The following is a 17,799-nucleotide window of genomic DNA, read 5'->3' as shown; positions in this document are numbered from 1 at the left end:
CCGTGACCAGTCCCGCCCAGGGCGACAAGGTCGACTTCAGCAAGCCTGTAGATATCAAATGGAGATCCGTCGAGTCAGTCGACATCCAACCCCAACGCATCTGCATAAGAAACCCCAACTGACCAGACCAGATCCGACCCGAAGAATATCACCCTCGAGCTGGTCAACATGAACGGCCAGCCCAACGTTAACAAACAGATCGCCGACGGCGTCAAGGCCTCCGAAGGCCACTACAAGGTCGACAAGCTCTGGGGCATCCCTGTGGCGTGCGTAGCCCTCTTCCGCGCTCTAACACCCAAGACAACCAACTGACAGCATCATCACCAGCGAGGGCTATCAGATCAACATCATCTCCAACGAGGAGCGCAACACCGGCATCCTGGCCCAGTCGCAGCAGTTCAACGTGACGCGGGTCGCCGACCCCCCCAAGACGAGTAAGCGAGATTCTATCCACTCTCCTACCACCACCACAATCACCAAGACTGCCTACATCTCTGCCACACAACCTTCCCGCTCTCGCCTTATCAAGCCCTCTGCCCGCCCCTGCGTCAAGCACTACTCCTCTGCTCCACCATCCAGCACCGTCCCCTCCGCCTCCACAAGCACGGGTGAGTCCTATCGCGGATGTGCCGAGAGCCCTGTATCACTGACACGCCATGATTCTGCTGCAGCGACTTCCGCTCGCGCCTCTGCGACTGAAACCGCCCCCGCGGCCACCAGCTCGACGGCCGGGTCTGCGTCACTCGCTGTCCCAGCAGCGGGCTCCCTCGCCATGGGCCTGTTGGCTCTCATCGTGTAATGCGGGATATGACTAGTTATGGGTCTAGTCCGTCCGCGAGTTGACTTCTCTTCAATTCTCTTTACTTCTTTTTTTCTCATGCTATAATTGCTTCGGGCTGGCAATACGCCTGGCTGGCTCGGTTGAGTACCTACTTAAGAAAAACCAAGTCCAAGGTACAAATTTCATATCCATTAATGAAAGTGGGATTAATATATTATTTTGAAGTTTTTGAGATTTGAGGCCTTGCAGGGGTCATTCCCATTCAAGGACTCCGAACGTAACGTGTTCCCGTAGCCGAGTTGCGCAGGGTTGCGGGTGAGGCAATAGATTATGCAAGGCGAGTGGCCTATCTCCTACTACCAGTCTGATATATGCATCTGTTCCATGTTGCGGTGTACTCTGCAGGCTGATCGTGTAGATCATAGAGCGCGAACTTATGAAATCAGCAAACAGGTCTATATGACAAGTCATATACAGGGTGAAGTGTATTCCTATCCGGACAATAATAAACAATAATCACAAGAGAATGAGTAGTTGCAAATCCGATGGCTGGCACCAACGATCTTCACAATCGCATTTGCTCCACGCTATAAATATCACACAGACACAAACACTGCTGTACATATGCAAGATGCACAACTTATATATTCAAATGGGTATATGTGGCGACAAATGTACAGAAGTTTACAGAAGGGATGGCTTGATTGCTTGCAGAGGCTACAGGGAGCCCCGGGCTGAATTCGCGACAGCGGATCCTGAACCGGCGCCAGCACTGATCGCTGAAGAGGAGGCGTGGGCATTGTAGGTGTCATTGATGCCTTCTCGTGGCCGATCCCAGGTGCGGATGTGTCCTTCCAGGGAAGAAGTCATGATCGAGTCCTCCTGGAACCCGAGCCAGCAGATGGGATCACTGCCGATTTCCTTCGACTGTCCAACAATCAGCATAGCCCAGAGAATCGAAAAGGCCAAAGCTGATACAGGCTACATAATGCCGAAAAATGACGCGCAGGACTTACCATGATGGGTGGAAGTAGAGCAGTCCGTGCTCGAGGTTCCACGGGGTGACGAACAGCCTGGTCATATTCGTCATAGCCGTCTGCAGTCCGTTGAGAATCAGATCTTGCTCTATTGCCAGCGCTATCGGCTCGGTGACGACTGGCGTGCTGGGAGTTGGACGTAATCATACTCGTCCGCTGGCGCGTACTTGCTTGGTGCTGCTCGGTTATCGTCAGCTCTCCACATACATGATCTCTGCATACTGGCAAAAACGGGCACGGGACTTACTGCTCTCGGCCGATGGAGCATTCCCACGCTAAAGTCCCAAAGCAATAGTCTACAGTCATCCCCAACGCTCCCGAATCGGTAAGTCCTCTCGTCACACCGCCACGGGTCGAAAGCCACAGTGGAAACCCAAGAGTTATGGCCCTGGCACCGTGCGACGATCTTTCGCTCTGGGAAGGACCATATCGTCACTAGATCATCCTGGCCGCCGGTCACGATGTATTTGCCATCAGGAGACCAGCAGACACAAATCAATCCACCGTAGTAGCTTCGGAAGATATCGAGAACCCTGAGCAACTGTCAGCATATCATTGCCTCGCCATTTGGTTACCGTGTAGCCTTGAGACGGGGCAGTCCTACTCTTCTTCTAGATAGTCCATCACTCGAAGGGAACCATCTTCCAGGACAACAGCCAGATGTCTTTGATCCGGGGAGAAGGCAAACTGAGTGATCTTTTGGTTGGCTAGCTTCCACAAGGCGACTGGATTGGTCTTCTGGTTTCTGGAATTGACCGATTTCAAGACCTGAAGCGGTTGTTGGCCAGAAGATTTCACCGGCTCTTCAGGAGTAAAAAGTGCGTCCTCCTTCTCCTTATCATATACTACTAATTGACCATTGGCATGCGCAGCCATAAAGAGGTTCTCAGATCCAGGCACCCATTTGATATGGGTCACCGGCGAGTTGCAGACGACCCCGTTCTTATTGATCCGGGCATACTTTTGCGAGATAGGTTCGTACCAGATAATGTCACCAGCCGACGAACCCATGACCACATCGATATGTGAGGCACTTTTGGTCAGCTCGTTGATATCATGGCTCAGCATATGGGCCTTGGTAAAGAGAATCTTTGCGAGAGGTTCCTCCTTCTGTTTCGAGCCGAGATCCAGCCACTGGAATGCGCGGTTGATGTTGGCGAATGCGAATAGGCCTTCCGGATTCCGGTCATTGAGCCGCTTGGTGGAAGCCTCGTGCGTAATGACTCTGGACACGAATGACGAGCTGCTTTTTATGATGTTGTTTTTCGGTTTCCGTCTCTTAAGTCCGTCTTTCACAGCGGGAGCAGCGAGTGCAGGGTTCCCGTCACCAAATGGAGGTGCTAACACGCTCTCCTTCATTGCGAACACGGGATTTTTATTCCGAGGGCCAATGTTGACCAACGATAGCTTGACGCCCGATGTTGGTGGGGTAGGAACCGTCGCCAGTGGGTTGGGATTTATTATCGGTGCCTCGGATGGATGCGGAGGAGGGGTAGCTAAGTGCAAATCGTCCTGGAGATGATACGTTCCTGGCGTGACATTTGGTGTTAGCAAGATCTCCAACGAAACTGCGCCGATGCACAACACACTAAACATACCTTCACCGACTTGTAGCGGACAGCCGCCCTCCGGTTTGGTGATAACATTGTTAGTTTCCACTACCGGAACGGCCATGCCATTCGACGCTCCAGCGGCGTAGGCTACTGGGATGGTGTAGCGGGGCGGCGGCGGGGGTAGGACACTGGGTTGGAAGTTAGCGGGCACAATGTCGCAGTCACACAGTATGACATGAGGTTATGACGATAAAGCACAAGTGCGCCTGGGGATGAACGGGAAAGCGGGCATCCGTGCTCGCGAACAGGTGCCTCCAGATGTGATGTGGGGAGACCGATAGGGGATCATTATAGGCCGTTGATAAATCGCTCAGGGCTGAGGGTATCTTACAACATGGTTGCAGCTGAGACAACAAATCAGCGAATACAGACGGCCACCAGTGATTGTTCGAGTGGACCAGAAGGGTCAAACTCCGATAAGGTAGGTCAGGGAGGCAGGAACCGTAGTGATCTGATCCCACGAGCGGCACCAGTGGTGGTGCGACTCGGGTCGGCGTGGTGTGCTGGAAGGTCGGACTGAGAGGACCAAGATAAGAGAACCACACGTATGTCAAATGCCTTAGTCCTGGGGAATAGAAGGTGATACAATCCTGGGCAGCCAAGGCTTGAGTAGGGACTGGATCGGTTGTGACACCCGTATCGTGGAATCAGATGTTGGGGAAACGGAACAACACCACAATCACTGTCGATCCCTTCGATACCCGATCGGAGGGGAATATGGTGTTTGAAGTAATGGAGGTTCTGCAGTGTCTTAAATAGACGACGTGACCGTACAAAGGATAAGAGCTGTACAATGGAGGGTGTGAAGGAAGCGGGGAGACAGAGAGAGGGAGAGAAAGAGGCAGAGGCCCAGGCGCCTAGATGGAGAGAGGAGCATTTCCGGGGTTGGGTTGGCGGGCTTTTGGGTTTCCTCGCGTGCTGGCGGCGGATCTAACTCACCGTGGGGTTCCCTGGTACATAACTCCAAAGTTACTTAACACTACTAGGGGATTACATCAGCAGTACATTAATGTTAGTCAACTACATAACTACTTGCTAGAGCAGCAGAGCTATACGCATCGCTCATGTCATTATCTTCTATCAAACATGAAACCATCACGCTTCGGGTCGAAAATATATAAGAATACAGCTATACCCCACTCCCACTGACGCGGCGCCATATCATGACCGCCGCAGCTCCCGCACACACCACCGCACCCAGTGCAATCCCCCAGGCCATCCACTTACCTTCCACGTCCTCCTCGCTCCGTGGGAAAGCCGTACTGGGCTCCATGGCGGCTTCGGCGATGTGCACAAAGACTTCCTGAATCGAGCTCCAGGTCGCGCTCACGTGGAGGGGTGGACTCGGCATGTTCAGCATGGCCGTATATTCATGAGGTTGATACTCCGCCCGCTGTGTGGTGCGGTCCAAGTCGGCCTTCAGCGCAACAAATACACTAGGCAGCTCCTCCAGATGGGGGTACTTGTCGCGAAGACTGGTAATATAGGAAAAAGAATCCGGGTCGGACGAATCATAAGTGTAGATAATCACATCGCACTGGTCCAGGAGCTTCGCCTGATTTTCAAGGATAGCCGGTTCCAGTTCACCCAGTTCATCTAAAATGAGGTAACATTGTTTACCTCCAGGGAGCTCCACTGTGTTGACCGCGGTCCGGGGTTGGATCGTGGGATGATAAGTGGTGCTGAAGCCACGTGACAGGAAGGCATCGAGAAGTGTTGACTTGCCCGAACCGGGGGCACCAAGAACGTGGCCAAGAACAACGTTACGGCCAACACGTCCCGGACGTCTTCGTCGCTTGCGAGGTCGAGTGACCTTCAATGCCGCCGTTGTGGAGGGATTGCTTCGGTCGGATGATTCAAAGCCAAGATAGGCCAGATATTCCAAGGTCGTCTTAGGTGAAGTGAACGTGGTCATGCTCCATTGTGCGAGCCACCCCTGCAAGGTGACATGTCCGGCTTCATTCCGAACGGTACAGGACGGAAATGAGCCATCCGCCCACGAAGCGGGGAGACCAGGTGTTGGTGCAAACAATGATGCCAATTCCGCTTCGTTCAACCCGCCATCATTGTCCTTGTCCGATAAGAGGAAGAGGTTGACAAAGAACCGATAGCCTTCCGGAGATAATTCAGCCGACGCGTAGGGCGGTACCTCGAACTTCGGATGCAGGAAGCTTTCCTGTAAGGAAAGATTATCCGTGTACTGGAACGCGCGGAGTATGATCCAAACCGTCTCATGTCGGCCCTTCTCCGCGTACATCCTGTTGAGATGAATAAATCCACGGCAATCAATACCGGACGGTGTGACGGAAGCTGGATGAGCCTTCTGAATAGTCTCCTTGATGTGAACCAGGTCTTCCTCGCTCAGAGGCTTCTCGAAACAACGCATTTGAAATTCTTTGATCTCCTTGTCCGACAGATAGCCGTCTCGGTCTTTATCACTGAGGTAGAAGATACGCTGTAGAGCTGCGATGGCCGCCGGCTTCAGTGATGATTCCTTTGAATCGAATAGCGGTGCGATCGGGTGGGTGACCGCTTTCTGGCAAAGGAAGAATGCCTCGTTGACGTTTCGATGTTCACGAGCGCTGGTCCGAATACACGAGTCAATCTCTTTGAACTCAGCCATCAACGGCAGCATCTCCTCCTCGATAACTTGCGCTTCGCTGTGGTCCGCAGCCAGATCCGACTTGTTGGCGCACAGCACCACAGGGACATTGACCCCCAGAGAGCGAAAATGGGGCAACCAAAAGAGCGCGACACGTTCATAGCTGTAGTGATCGGAGTATACGAGTAAGATCACGTTGGATTTTCGAATCTCTCGGGCAAGATTGTTTCTCTCCTGTGGCAGTGCGGAGGTATCGACCACGGTCGTCGTAGTGACATTTTCAGGGGTTCCGATCGTGGGAGGGATGGTGATCTGAGGTAGAACGGGTTGAATCTTGTGGGTGACAAACACACCCTTCACCAGGGAGGTAATGAGGCTGGACTTTCCAGTGCCCTCATCTCCACAAACGCAGATTCGGACTGGACACACCGTTAGCGGAGGTCGGAGGTAAGGCAGGTTATCTATCCCATCGCACCTGTAGCCATTTGGAATGAAGAAAGGCGACTGTACACGCCCCGTTTAAATCATTGTCCAATACATACCTCGCCGGATTGTCAACCGGAGCGACGCTGATGAATCGATCAATTATCCATGGAGAAAGAGCGTTGTCGCCAGGAACAACAGCCGCGGTGTGACGATCGTTCGGGAAGTCGGCGGTGGCTGAGCCGATGAAGCCTCAGGTGTCGAGACTGTGTGCAGTAACGGAGTATGATGGAAAACCACTACTGAGTATACTTTGAATTATAAGACCAGTAATATGTATACATTCAAATTTATGCTATTCGCACAAATGATTTGCGATACTCCCAAATCCGAACGCCAATGCGCACCAAGACCTCGAGGTGACCAACAAAGTCCATTGTTCCGTCATCAAACGGGCTCAGCCACTTCCGGCCTCCAGCCAGACATTCACTTCCACCCGCCAGCTGGCGAGCAATATATATTATTCTTCAACTTCATATCATATGCAAGACTGATCTCCTAACTAGACAGTATCTCTTCCCCAAGTAACATTGCTACCTTTGACCACGTTGCGGTCCAAACGCGGTCAGGCCACGAAGTCCTTGCTTGTCACCTTCTACGACCAAACTAACTAACCTTTAGTCAGGTCCACATCCGGTCGCCCCCCCAATCTGTCTGCACGAACTCCCGTCGCAGAACCTCAGATCCTTATCGAACCTTCTCTTCTTCTCTTCTCCTCCCTTCCCCATACTCACTCTCCTGTCATCCTCTCCTTCTAGGTTCCAGCGAGCTCACGCAAGATGCCTCTCGGGATTCACAATCCCTTACCCTCGTCTCTAGGAAGTAAGTCTCTTGCCGCTTACCTCCCCCGTTTCCCCGCAATTTCTCGAGAGGGGGGGATGTTTGCGTGAAGTTCCGCGCTGACCCGGTTTCCCGTCAACAGGCGAGTGTAGAAAGGCTGGTAAAATTCTCGCGTCCTTTGTTGATCCACGACAAGCCTTTGGTCCCGACAAGGTCATTCCTCCTGAGATTCTCGCCGGTGCAAAAGTAGGAATCCCCCAACACCCGTCCTCACTTCCGGCGATAGCTCACCGATTGGCTCATCACTTAGGGTCTTGCTGTCCTCACCGTTCTCAAAGCTGGCTTTTTGGGATCGGCTCGTTTTGGTTCCGGAATCGTCGTCGCCCGTCTAGCTGATGGAACGTGGTCCGCTCCATCGGCGATTGCCACGGCAGGAGCTGGGTTCGGAGGTCAGATTGGGTTCGAGTTGACCGACTTCGTCTTCATTCTCAACGATGCGGCTGCCGTACGGACCTTCTCGCAAGTAGGAACCCTCACATTGGGTGGTAACGTTTCCATTGCTGCTGGACCTGTTGGGCGCAATGCCGAGGCTGCCGGTGCTGCAAGCACCAAAGGTGTCGCTGCCGTGTTTTCATACTCCAAGACGAAGGGACTCTTCGCGGGTGTTAGTTTGGAGGGAAGTATGTTGGTTGAACGTAAAGACGCAAACGAAAAGCTTTACAACAGCCGCGTATCAGCCCGTCAGTTGCTGAGCGGTACAATCCGGCCTCCCCCTGCCGCAGAGCCCCTTATGCGGGTGTTGACCTCCCGCGCCTTCTACGGCAATGCCAGGATGCAGGGTGACTCCATGTACAATGACATCCCTATCTACGACGACCGTCACGATGATGTTGTATGGGAGGGACGTCGGGGAGAGGCATATGGAGAGGGAATGCGGCGCGAACGCACCGGTTTTAACGATAGCAGCGATGACTATGAGTATCGCGATCGTCCGCGTCGTGCGAACACGTGGGCTGACGATGTCTACGACCGGCCGGCTGGGAACCTTGGCCGCTCCGCCACCACCCGTTATGGTCGCAACGACAACTTCGACAGCTTTACCACCCGCAGTCGGAGCAACACTGCGCCCTATGATGACGACTATGTGTACTCAGATCGCAAGCCATCCCGACCCACAGCGCCTAAGCCCGTCTTCGGCCAGCGGACGGGCGGAGCTGCATCGCTGCGTCAAGACCAGGCAATCGCTCTATACACCTTTGATGCGGACCAGGAAGGAGACCTGGGATTCAAGAAGGGCGACATCATCACGATTCTCAAGCGTACGGATAAGGCAGAGGACTGGTGGACTGGGCGCATTGGCGACAGAGTTGGTATCTTCCCGAGGTAAGTCTTCTAACTGCCAAGTTGTCGGTGGAAGCTAACTTGTTGCGATTAGCAACTATGTCGACGCTTCGTAAACGTTGGCGCCACTCCCTGGCTCATGCGAGACGACATTTAACGACAATTTCTTGTTTTGTTTCTAGAATCATTTCTCCGCAGTGTGCGATCGACTGGATACCTTAAGCTGGGACGCTGTATACCTTGTTACTTCCGGGATTTTGTATGAGCGCCGGAGTTGGCTTCGCTGGGTTAGCGCATCCGGAATGGAAGCAATAGGACATATCAGAACACCGTTGTACTTCGTGTGGGGTAGCCCTAGTGCAGGCTATCTCTTCACTAACACTCACTCCTCTCCTCTTTGACTTGCGACTTTATCATCTGATTGTTGTGTGTTGTCTTTGGCATTCGTCGGATTTCCTCATCTTCCTCGTTGGATTTCAGGAATTGGATGTTAGAACCACTCAGTCTTGTTTGGGCTGCATCAATTTCAGCTTGTTCATTCTTCCTACAGAGCCGATTCAATCAATGATGAATAGCTGGTAGTGTTTCATATGGACAAGGATGAAACACCTTCTAGAATATCTCCTGTCATCTGACTTACGGTCATGAACGTGGTTCGAATGCAGTTACGGTACTCAGCTTGGTGGGCCAGAGATGCTTGATAGTGGCTTAGTCTCCTCCCGCCATGTAATGGCATCTTAGGAAAGCCCTGCGCTAAAGAAGTGCTTACCTAGGTACAAGGGTTCCTTCAATACTTCAGCTCTATCCTTTGCTGCTTATCATTGGAGGGTAGACCCTCCGAACTCACCAGACGCATTCTTTCTGACCGGGCCAATAAGGTCTCTTGGAGATGGGCACGAGACAGTTCGAGTGCTGAATAGGCGAGAAAGGAATGATGCAACAGCATTCCAGAGATGTTCTACCCTGATCCTGCCTCCCGCGGCCACGGAAACAAGGGATGATGACTGGTCCTGGGGGACTAACTCTACGCATAGCTGCAGCGGAGCAACATGTTTCTGCATGTGTTAATGCGGGGTGGATTGCTGTCAATGTCTGTGGCTTGGGATTGCTGTGGTAGAGAGTTTTATATGTCTAGATTGATTAGGAGGTGTGTAGGAGAAGGGAGTCAGTAGAGAGGTAAGATGCGATATACGTGAGGAGTCACAGGTTGAACTGTATGACCCAGGTTCTCTCAAATCTTATGCATTGCTTTGTAATTTAATGAACTGAGTGTTAATCTATTTCCCTCATTTCTTACTTATGACGTCCATCTATAGAACTTTATGGCCCGCTATCTACAGCTGCGTCGTATGGGATCGAGTTAGAACGATCACAATATATCCATTTCTTCCATTAACCGAGGAAAGCGGCTGCTCGGATGCGGAGATCTTGTCTGGAAGGACAACTGGACTCTCGATATGACTGCACAGATGGTCTTCTCGTACATGTTAATTGCTAGCTAAGCTCGATTCATTCCCACGGGAAAAGGATGAGGGTAAGCTAGCATTGACTGACCGTGAAGGCCTGTCGAATCAGATGCTCGGAAAGGTTGTACCTCACTGTATAGCCGTGATGACGATTCTGACGATTAGGCAGGTCTTTGCTTATCCTATTATTACGTATGTAGCTGGGTTACCGGAGAAGACTACCTACTAGGTACCTAATACCTAGGTACATGGATATCATCTGATAAGGAGGACCCTAAGCGGAGAATGTTACAGCTTTCCTGTGCAGACGCCGCGATGAGAAGCTAAAGCGACAGCTGTGACGAAATTTTGAAACTCTGCGACAGCTTCTCCGCCACCTACCTGCTGATTCCCTTGCATGAAGGAGGGGACGCTCTGCACGGGACATGGCATGAACCGGGGGAGGCGGTCAGGATGGCGATGGAGATTGAACGCCCGATAGAGGACCGAGAGGACAGAGTAGACGGAGTGATCATGGGATGGGAGTTGTGGGAGACGGCAGTTGGATCCGATGGACAGGAGCCTTTTGGTTTCGTCATATTTTTCTTGATTATTTTCCTTTTTTGTCTCTTTTTATATGATAATTTCTGGGTGTTATCTCCGATGGAGTGGAAAAGGTGGATATAAACATTGCATGACTAGTGCTTAGTGCGACCTAGTACGCTTTTTAGGACCGCGCGAGTAGATGGGGTTGGCATCTGGACGTCCAGGGTCTTCCCTTTTGGTTGGAGAAGCACGTCTGGTTGACGCTGGATCGTGATTAGGCGTCTACAGTGACGAATCCGAAATAGAAAGCATGCTAAAGAGTATGGGGGATGTTGATCAGCGATCGTCCAGTCCACTTCCGATCGTCCATCCGGGCTCCGAGTGGATCTGACCGGGGTGACTAAGCCGCCTTGGTTGACAGTGTGCCTGGGGACGTTCGGGGCATTGTTCAGGACAGTACGTACAACAAGTCTGTATCCAGGCAGATGATAAGACTCATGTGCAGAAGGGAGCTGGAGTATTCTCCTTCTTTCGATCACAAGTGCTTCAGAGTCATCGTCTGATCGTACCTACTTATATCTGGGTCACTCAGTAGACCACCCTCATTATAGGACCAACACCGTCTGACCCAGCCAACCAAAACGGACCCGCTGCGTCTCTGGCCCTCTTACGCTCTCTCTCTCCTTGAACGGCGGTTTCCTTCATCGTCCCGTCCTCCACACGCCCACCACCACGATTACCACCACCGCCAGCAACATCCTCCTCCGCCTTTTTTTTTACCTTTCCTGCCGCCTAGACTGCTGCATCGTCAGCCTCTTCTCTTTCTTCCTCTCGTTCTTTGGCTCTTCTTAAATTCCTCTTTGTGCTTGGGACTCTTCTTCACCTCTTTCTACCCGTCTTTCCGTCAATAATCTTCTCCCCTCTTCTCTCCTCCCCTCCTCCCGTGGTTCGCGATTCGTCCCCACGACCACCCAATCCTTCTCACCTTCTCAGGTACCGACGTCAAACGAACGCTGCTGAGTCGCCGAATGCATCATCCTCACTTTCGGCCTTCCTTGTTCTTCACTACCCTGGCGGTTTTCTCTCCCCGTTAGCGCTTCTATTCTCCCCGCGTCCATGATTCCATGACCACCTTTTTGCTTCCAACTTTTCCCGCCAAGGTGGTACAGTGACCTCCCCACGAGGCAAGACTCCGGTCGCCCTTTGGCCCTCAGCCCAGTTTGGGACATCGCCCTTTTAAGGTTCCCGGTTAGGTTGCTCTCATGCAGGTGCGTTCGTTGATTATCGATAAACCCTTCTCTACCCAACCGGATTCCTTTTGTTTCGTCCCCAGACCAGACCATACCCAGCCAACTTGCCAGACGGCCGTGGCGGTCTACCTTAAGGAGAACCCCCATCTAACGCGATTCCTCTTCCCTCCAGACTTCACCGAGGCCCTCTGAGGCTAGCGGAGGATACGCGACACGCAGAGGCCATGCGCCTCAACTGTCAATAAGTGACCCCAGTCACCATGTCACCGAAGCGATTGGCCACATGTACGAAGATGACTATGACAAACGAAGCTCTCAGCGCCTGAGTTACATATCGTCGCCCTCTGCCGAAACCATCTCGATCATCCCTCCGAGCCATGCCGGCGTTGAGTCCCCATCCACCACGCAGTCGTTACGGGTCCAGAATCACAACCATGACCGACAGACAAACGGACAGTCCCGGCCCAGCTCGGGCAAAAACAGTCCGACCTCTCCTAACACTCTCCCTTCGCCCGGGTCAGCTGATACGGCCACCACGTCTTTCCCCCTGAACGATATCGACTATGAGTCCGATCCCGCAGCCGTGGCACAAGAATTGAACAACTTAGCGGCTATCCGACGGATGTCTATGGATGTTGCAGCAACGGGGGATCCCGATCTTCCCAGCTATAGTTCGAACTTTCCAGTGCCGTCCTCTCCCTCCGCCGACGAGAATGATACCTCCCGATTGTTTTGGGTCCCTGCGCGCTTACATCCGGAGCTAGCCCCCAAAGAATTCAAGTCCTTCCTCGAAAGCAAGGCAGACCACATCAAGCGGAAATCTGGTGATTTCTCCTCCCTCAGTCCGGAACGCCAAGGATCGAATGCTGGCCTGAGACGGAAACGATCCATGCTATCAAAGCAAATCGACAATTCCCATGGCTATAAAGATGGTGCTGAACGGTTAGAAAGGAAGCGGTCGGAGGCAAAACAGGGGTCACAAAGCCCCAATCTGCAACAACTGGAGGATTTGGTCGATCACTCGAAGAAAGGACGCACCCCCAGCGCCTCTTCCTTGTTGGAAGGTATCCAAAACCTCAGCCTATCCGCGGACGACGATATACCGATCCTCCCCCCGGCCCCTCCTGGCAACAGTCTCAGGCGGTCAACGAGAACACAATACCGGAAAGCTGGAAGTCTGAAGAAGGGGGATAAACTCCCTTATTCCAAGCGCATTGCAAGAACATCAGAGACGAACGGAGGCATAGCGCCCGCTCTTCCCGCCGGAGAACAGCCTATTCTCGGCTTAACCCGCGTGTCCACCGATCCTACTCCCAGTCGGACACGAGCTCAAGCGGCAGTAGACGCCACTCAACCTGCCACTCCTGAGGACGGCCCTAATACCGCCCGCGATACGCCTTCGCAGCATCCACACTCTAGTCCTGAGAGATCAGATGACTCGTCTTCCGGAGGGCCGGGGGATCGGACAAGCGCTCCACCACAGACGCGACAATGGCATTCCCGGATAAGCTCCAACGGAAGATCAACGTTAAACACGCCCGCAGCGGAACAAAAAATCCCAGAGATTATTGAAACGCCTCCCTCTGAATCCTATAACCCGTCTCTCAGCTCTAGTGTACCAGGCAGCTCAGTTGCCGGGCGTGGGTCAACCAATGACCAGTCCACGACCTTACCTGCAAAGGCATCGCATAATCACGACCACAGCTCGAACAAACGTGTATTGCATGGCCGGGGACACGCAAAAGACACTACGTCTACCCTCAGTGATTTCGCAAGTAGCCCGCAGCCTCTCCCAGGAAACACCACCCGCACGGATAGCCTCTCGTTTATCCCTACGCTTCCAGAAGAGCGAAAGCCAGAAGAACGCAAGGCAGAGACGAAGAAGTCGAAAGATAAAAAAGACTCAGAGGGAGGCCGTAAGTCAAGCTGGCACTGGTTACTGGGCTCCGAAGAGAAGGACAAGGAAAAGAAAAAAGACAAGGATGGTGATGCGAAGAAGATCAAAGCCAAGATCGTCGACAAGGTTCACGAAACGGCCAATGTTCTTCCATCCTCTGGTGATCACAATCCGCGTGGACGTGAAAGCTCGACCTTCGATCGACTTGACCCCAAGTTGGAGGAGGAGCGCCGGAAAGATCACGTCCGGCGAACCTCAGGCGACTCTAAGAAGGAAAAGGAATCCGGTTTGTTTTCCTCGCTCTTTGGGGGAGGCCGGAAGAAGAGCGGAGAGAGCCATCACAAGAAAAGCTCCTCTCGGACACTGTCGCCTGACCCACCCGTGCGGGAGCTCAAACCGGATATCGATTATCCTTGGACACGGTTTTCCATTCTGGAGGAGAGAGCAATCTATAGAATGGCTCATATAAAGCTTGCGAATCCTCGGCGAGCCCTGTATTCACAGGTGCTACTGAGCAACTTCATGTACTCGTACCTGGCCAAGGTACAGCAGATGCATCCTTTAATGTTGGCTTCATCGGCGGCGCAACGGCACCAGAAGCGGGATCAACCCGATGAATATTCCCAGTACCAACGTTATCAAGAGGTGAGACGCGGCCGCGCCGATCCCCTCTCTGATGTCAGCTAACCAGTTCCGTTTTAGTCGCAGGATCAATACAATGACAACTCCTACGACGATTCGCAGATGTATGAGTATAATGACGATCCCCATGATCATTACCGGCCGCAATCGCGCGGCAGCAAACACGGTTATGAAAATGGCAACGTCTATGGCACAGGGCAATATCAATATGGGAATTCCACATACCATGATGACGGCCAGCTAGATGACGACGATGACGATATGTGGTGACAGGGAACAGGAGTGTTCTTCCTCTTACTGCTCTTGCTTCTTCTTCAGCGCACGAATACCCCTGTTTTGTGAGCTCAGTTCTCTCATGGCTTTGTACAATGATCCTCTTTTGCCGACCCTTCTTTTGTTCCCTTTTATGCCGTTAATGTGAGCAACAGGCCTATTCTCTCCTGCTCCAAGGGAAGAGCGTAAGGTCAACATGGGGGATCTCTATATTTCTCGCATGCTGTTTGTCTCATTATTATATAGCACCCCTTTGGATACTCTATGCTAATAGGGTAGTGCATGCTACGACTCATTGCCTTGCTTGTTGATTTGGGTTCATTTGTTCGCATAGCGCCTGGGGTTATCGATTTATTTCACTTCAAGTCTGTGTTAACGCTTTGTTGCCCCCGTTGTGCTCCTTGACACCTTTGAATTGCATTTGAGATTTGAAGAGGTCATGCCTTTTCGTTCTGATCTCGAACCTTCTTCTAGTATGTAGTATCAAATTGTTTGTGGCCCAAAGCTGGTGATACATCGGGTTATTGCCGGCGTTTGGCTGGAGGATGGAATGCAGTATAGAATTTCGAGGATTCAATTTCGAAGTCGAAGTTCAACTTAATGAATGATCTTTATCTCAAAGCGATTGCGCATTGCATATCCGAAGGTGCCAAAAATAACATCAGACGCCGAGGCTCAATCACGTGATGATCGCCTCCCCACAGCCCGCTGCCGTCATGACGGCCTTTCCTCGCACTTCCCAGGAACTCCACCATTGCAGACAGCCAACCTCGCGGAAATACGTACCCACAGGGGATTTTATTCTCAGCCGACATCGAAGAGTTAGTTCAAAATCCGAGTGAAATACAGAGCAACCGTCGTCATCAACCCGCCTCCGACAAGATGGGTGACGCCTACGAACGTGAGCAGTACGTTTCTCCTATTCTTCCGCCCTCAAGGCTGGCATTTGCGATGGCCCCAGGATGAAGTCTGGCTATCGCCGATGGAGATCCCATGCTGACCGAAAGCCTCAGACAGAACAACGCCCTCCTCAACTCCTTATCGAGCAAAGTCTCCGCCCTGAAATCCGTCACAGTCGACATCTACGACAATGCCCGCGACCAAGAGACCCTGGACCAGTCGGTGCGTTTGCCTCCTCCCGCCCGCTCCGGTCTAGCCCTTTGTCGTCCGCGGACACGTCCTTGGAGATCTCGAGCCCGGAGCTAACTATCACGCAGTCCCAGGTCTTTTCGTCCCTCTCCACGAGCTTGAAGGGCAGCGCGAGCCGGCTCACCCGCATGGCCCGACAAGGCGACACCGTGGCCGTCATGAAAGTCGCTGGTATTTGCATCTGCGCGGGGCTGGCGATTTGGTTTATCCTCGGGTGGATATTCTAGACAGATGTGATCGGGTGGAGTCTGCGGAGCGCCTGGAGTTGGTTTTACTGATAATATTTTACTTATTGGGTGGGTGGTCTTGCTGGTTGAGACTGTCCTGCTGTATTTTTTTCTATTGAGGGGCGGGATGTTCCAGCTGAAGAGTTGCCGCGCTGCGATTGCTACTGCACGTGCTTGTTACTTACGTGATATAATTGGGCGTAGACGCTCGTGGGCGAGGCGAGAAGGTGCGTTGCGGTGTTTGGCGAGATGCATATAAGGGCTGATGGCAAGAAGGGTTGTGTACGTCGTTCACTGGTATAATCCACATTACAGGGGTGCTTGATACTACGTCTGCCCGCTACACCTCCAGAAACCGCAGGATATTGCAGAACCCCTCCGGCTCTTTAACCCAGTGCCCGTCGCCCTCAGCCTGCCTCGCAAATGGCAACCACCCACGACAGCCCGCGGCCCCGTCAACCCCTCCGCGCGAGATACAGGACAGCACCCACAGCGCCAGGTTGGGAGGGAGACGGGGATGATTGGTTGGGGCGGACTTCGGAGGCAAATTCGGCGCGTGGTGTGGGTGTGGGTGGTTTGAGGGGGTTGGATTGTTGGAAAGGGGGAGGGATTTTTGACATGGTGAGGGACCGAAGGATATCCTGAGCGTTGAGTGTTGCTTGATATTTAATTGCACAGGCATTAATCACGTGTGGTCTTCTGATAGTTGCGTCCGTCTTCAGATCGTCTGTACAGTAGTGTTGGATGAGAGTAGTTATGACCCAGCATGTACGGAGTAATCTGTGTCCTTGACCAGGTACAATGTAGATCTATGATTATAGACTGCCCCAACCCATCAGAATATCCCTGTCAATTGAATCAAGCTGGACTGAAACGCAACATGGCCATCGCGTCATTATCAGACCAGTATCGTGCTTGGGTCGGAGATGTGCCGATGCATATGCGGGTAAAAGAAGCAAACAATACTCTGACTGAACATCAGCACTTTAGTCACTCCGTAGCGGCCAGGTACACTCTGTCCATGTGTGATCAGCACGCATGCTCATTGGCTTGGTTGCATGATAGGGAGACGGCAAAGACATTTTCCCATTCAAGACGCCGGTGTATCTAGGGACAGTAGTCCCTTTTAGCGCGCATGCTGGCAAGTTTTCCCGATTTTTTTTCCCGCCGATCTGGTGGGCCTCGCGGCTGAGTCCGCTCCGGAAACGCCATCAGGCCCGCTGCGATAAGCAGAATTTTCAGGGTATGATAGTCAGGTACAAAATATCCGGGTTGTGGATATCCAAGGGAGACGGGTAGCCCCATCGGGCACTCAGTGGGTAAAACTAGTCCCTGTAGACTACTGGGATCCCGTCCTAGAGATAGCATAGCCTATAGTACTCCGTACTGGTTAGCTACGGTTTCAAGCCAGACCGTCCATGGCTCCATGGCGCCATCCTGGAGCCCTGATAAGGTCGGCGAGACGTCTGTGCCACCCGGATGGCTATGCCGAATGGAGACACCGAGTTTCGAAATTTTTCTCACTGCGCCTTATTCGGCATGCCGACGACAAAGCGTCGGCATTCCGTGGCCACCGTCTTATCGGTATCCGCGTCTGGGCGGTTCGGATGGCGATGCGTGTTACCGCTTTCAGACTTTTGCTCTAGCGTTGGGAGGGTGCGTATGCTGAAACATACAAGGGCGCAATCTAGAACGATCTGCGTCTGGTTTATCGCACCGACCAGCTCATCGTA

The 17,799-nt window shown here is 52.5% G+C and overlaps 5 protein-coding genes across 5 annotated transcripts; 3 read left to right on the top strand and 2 right to left on the bottom strand.

The window, feature by feature from the left end:
• Positions 1-168: 168 nt before the first annotated feature.
• On the top strand, positions 169-799 carry ATEG_05874 (GPI anchored serine-threonine rich family protein; the record flags this gene model as incomplete). The annotated part of the gene is made up of 3 exons (XM_001215052.1): positions 169-266; positions 328-608; positions 672-799. The coding sequence occupies 3 exons, from the start codon at positions 169-171 to the stop codon at positions 797-799; spliced, it is 507 nt and encodes a 168-aa protein (XP_001215052.1).
• A 699-nt stretch (positions 800-1,498) lies between these two features.
• On the bottom strand, positions 1,499-3,767 carry ATEG_05873 (WD40 repeat domain-containing protein; the record flags this gene model as incomplete). The annotated part of the gene is made up of 6 exons (XM_001215051.1): positions 1,499-1,708; positions 1,798-1,995; positions 2,066-2,351; positions 2,423-3,347; positions 3,417-3,559; positions 3,763-3,767. The coding sequence occupies 6 exons, from the start codon at positions 3,765-3,767 to the stop codon at positions 1,499-1,501; spliced, it is 1,767 nt and encodes a 588-aa protein (XP_001215051.1).
• Positions 3,768-4,366: 599 nt separating this feature from the next.
• gem1 (ERMES complex Ca(2+)-binding regulatory GTPase GEM1) lies at positions 4,367-6,518 on the bottom strand (the record flags this gene model as incomplete). Its single annotated transcript, XM_001215050.1, has 3 exons — positions 4,367-4,410; positions 4,659-6,452; positions 6,509-6,518. 3 exons carry the CDS (start codon positions 6,516-6,518, stop codon positions 4,367-4,369), a joined length of 1,848 nt encoding a protein of 615 aa, XP_001215050.1.
• Positions 6,519-7,295: 777 nt separating this feature from the next.
• Positions 7,296-8,753, top strand: ATEG_05871 (SYLF and SH3 domain-containing protein; the record flags this gene model as incomplete). The annotated part of the gene is made up of 4 exons (XM_001215049.1): positions 7,296-7,338; positions 7,439-7,542; positions 7,607-8,679; positions 8,732-8,753. 4 exons carry the CDS (start codon positions 7,296-7,298, stop codon positions 8,751-8,753), a joined length of 1,242 nt encoding a protein of 413 aa, XP_001215049.1.
• A 3,408-nt stretch (positions 8,754-12,161) lies between these two features.
• ATEG_05870 (putative telomere silencing protein Zds1) lies at positions 12,162-14,687 on the top strand (the record flags this gene model as incomplete). Its single annotated transcript, XM_001215048.1, has 2 exons — positions 12,162-14,420; positions 14,478-14,687. The coding sequence occupies 2 exons, from the start codon at positions 12,162-12,164 to the stop codon at positions 14,685-14,687; spliced, it is 2,469 nt and encodes an 822-aa protein (XP_001215048.1).
• Between the last annotated feature and the right edge of the window lie 3,112 nt (positions 14,688-17,799).

This window comes from Aspergillus terreus, genomic scaffold (genome assembly GCF_000149615.1).
Source record: "Aspergillus terreus NIH2624 scaffold_8 genomic scaffold, whole genome shotgun sequence".
Classification (NCBI taxonomy): Eukaryota; Fungi; Ascomycota; class Eurotiomycetes; order Eurotiales; family Aspergillaceae; genus Aspergillus; species Aspergillus terreus.
The sequence above is the reverse complement of the archived record's forward strand: the minus strand, read 5'-3'. Positions and strand labels throughout refer to the sequence as shown.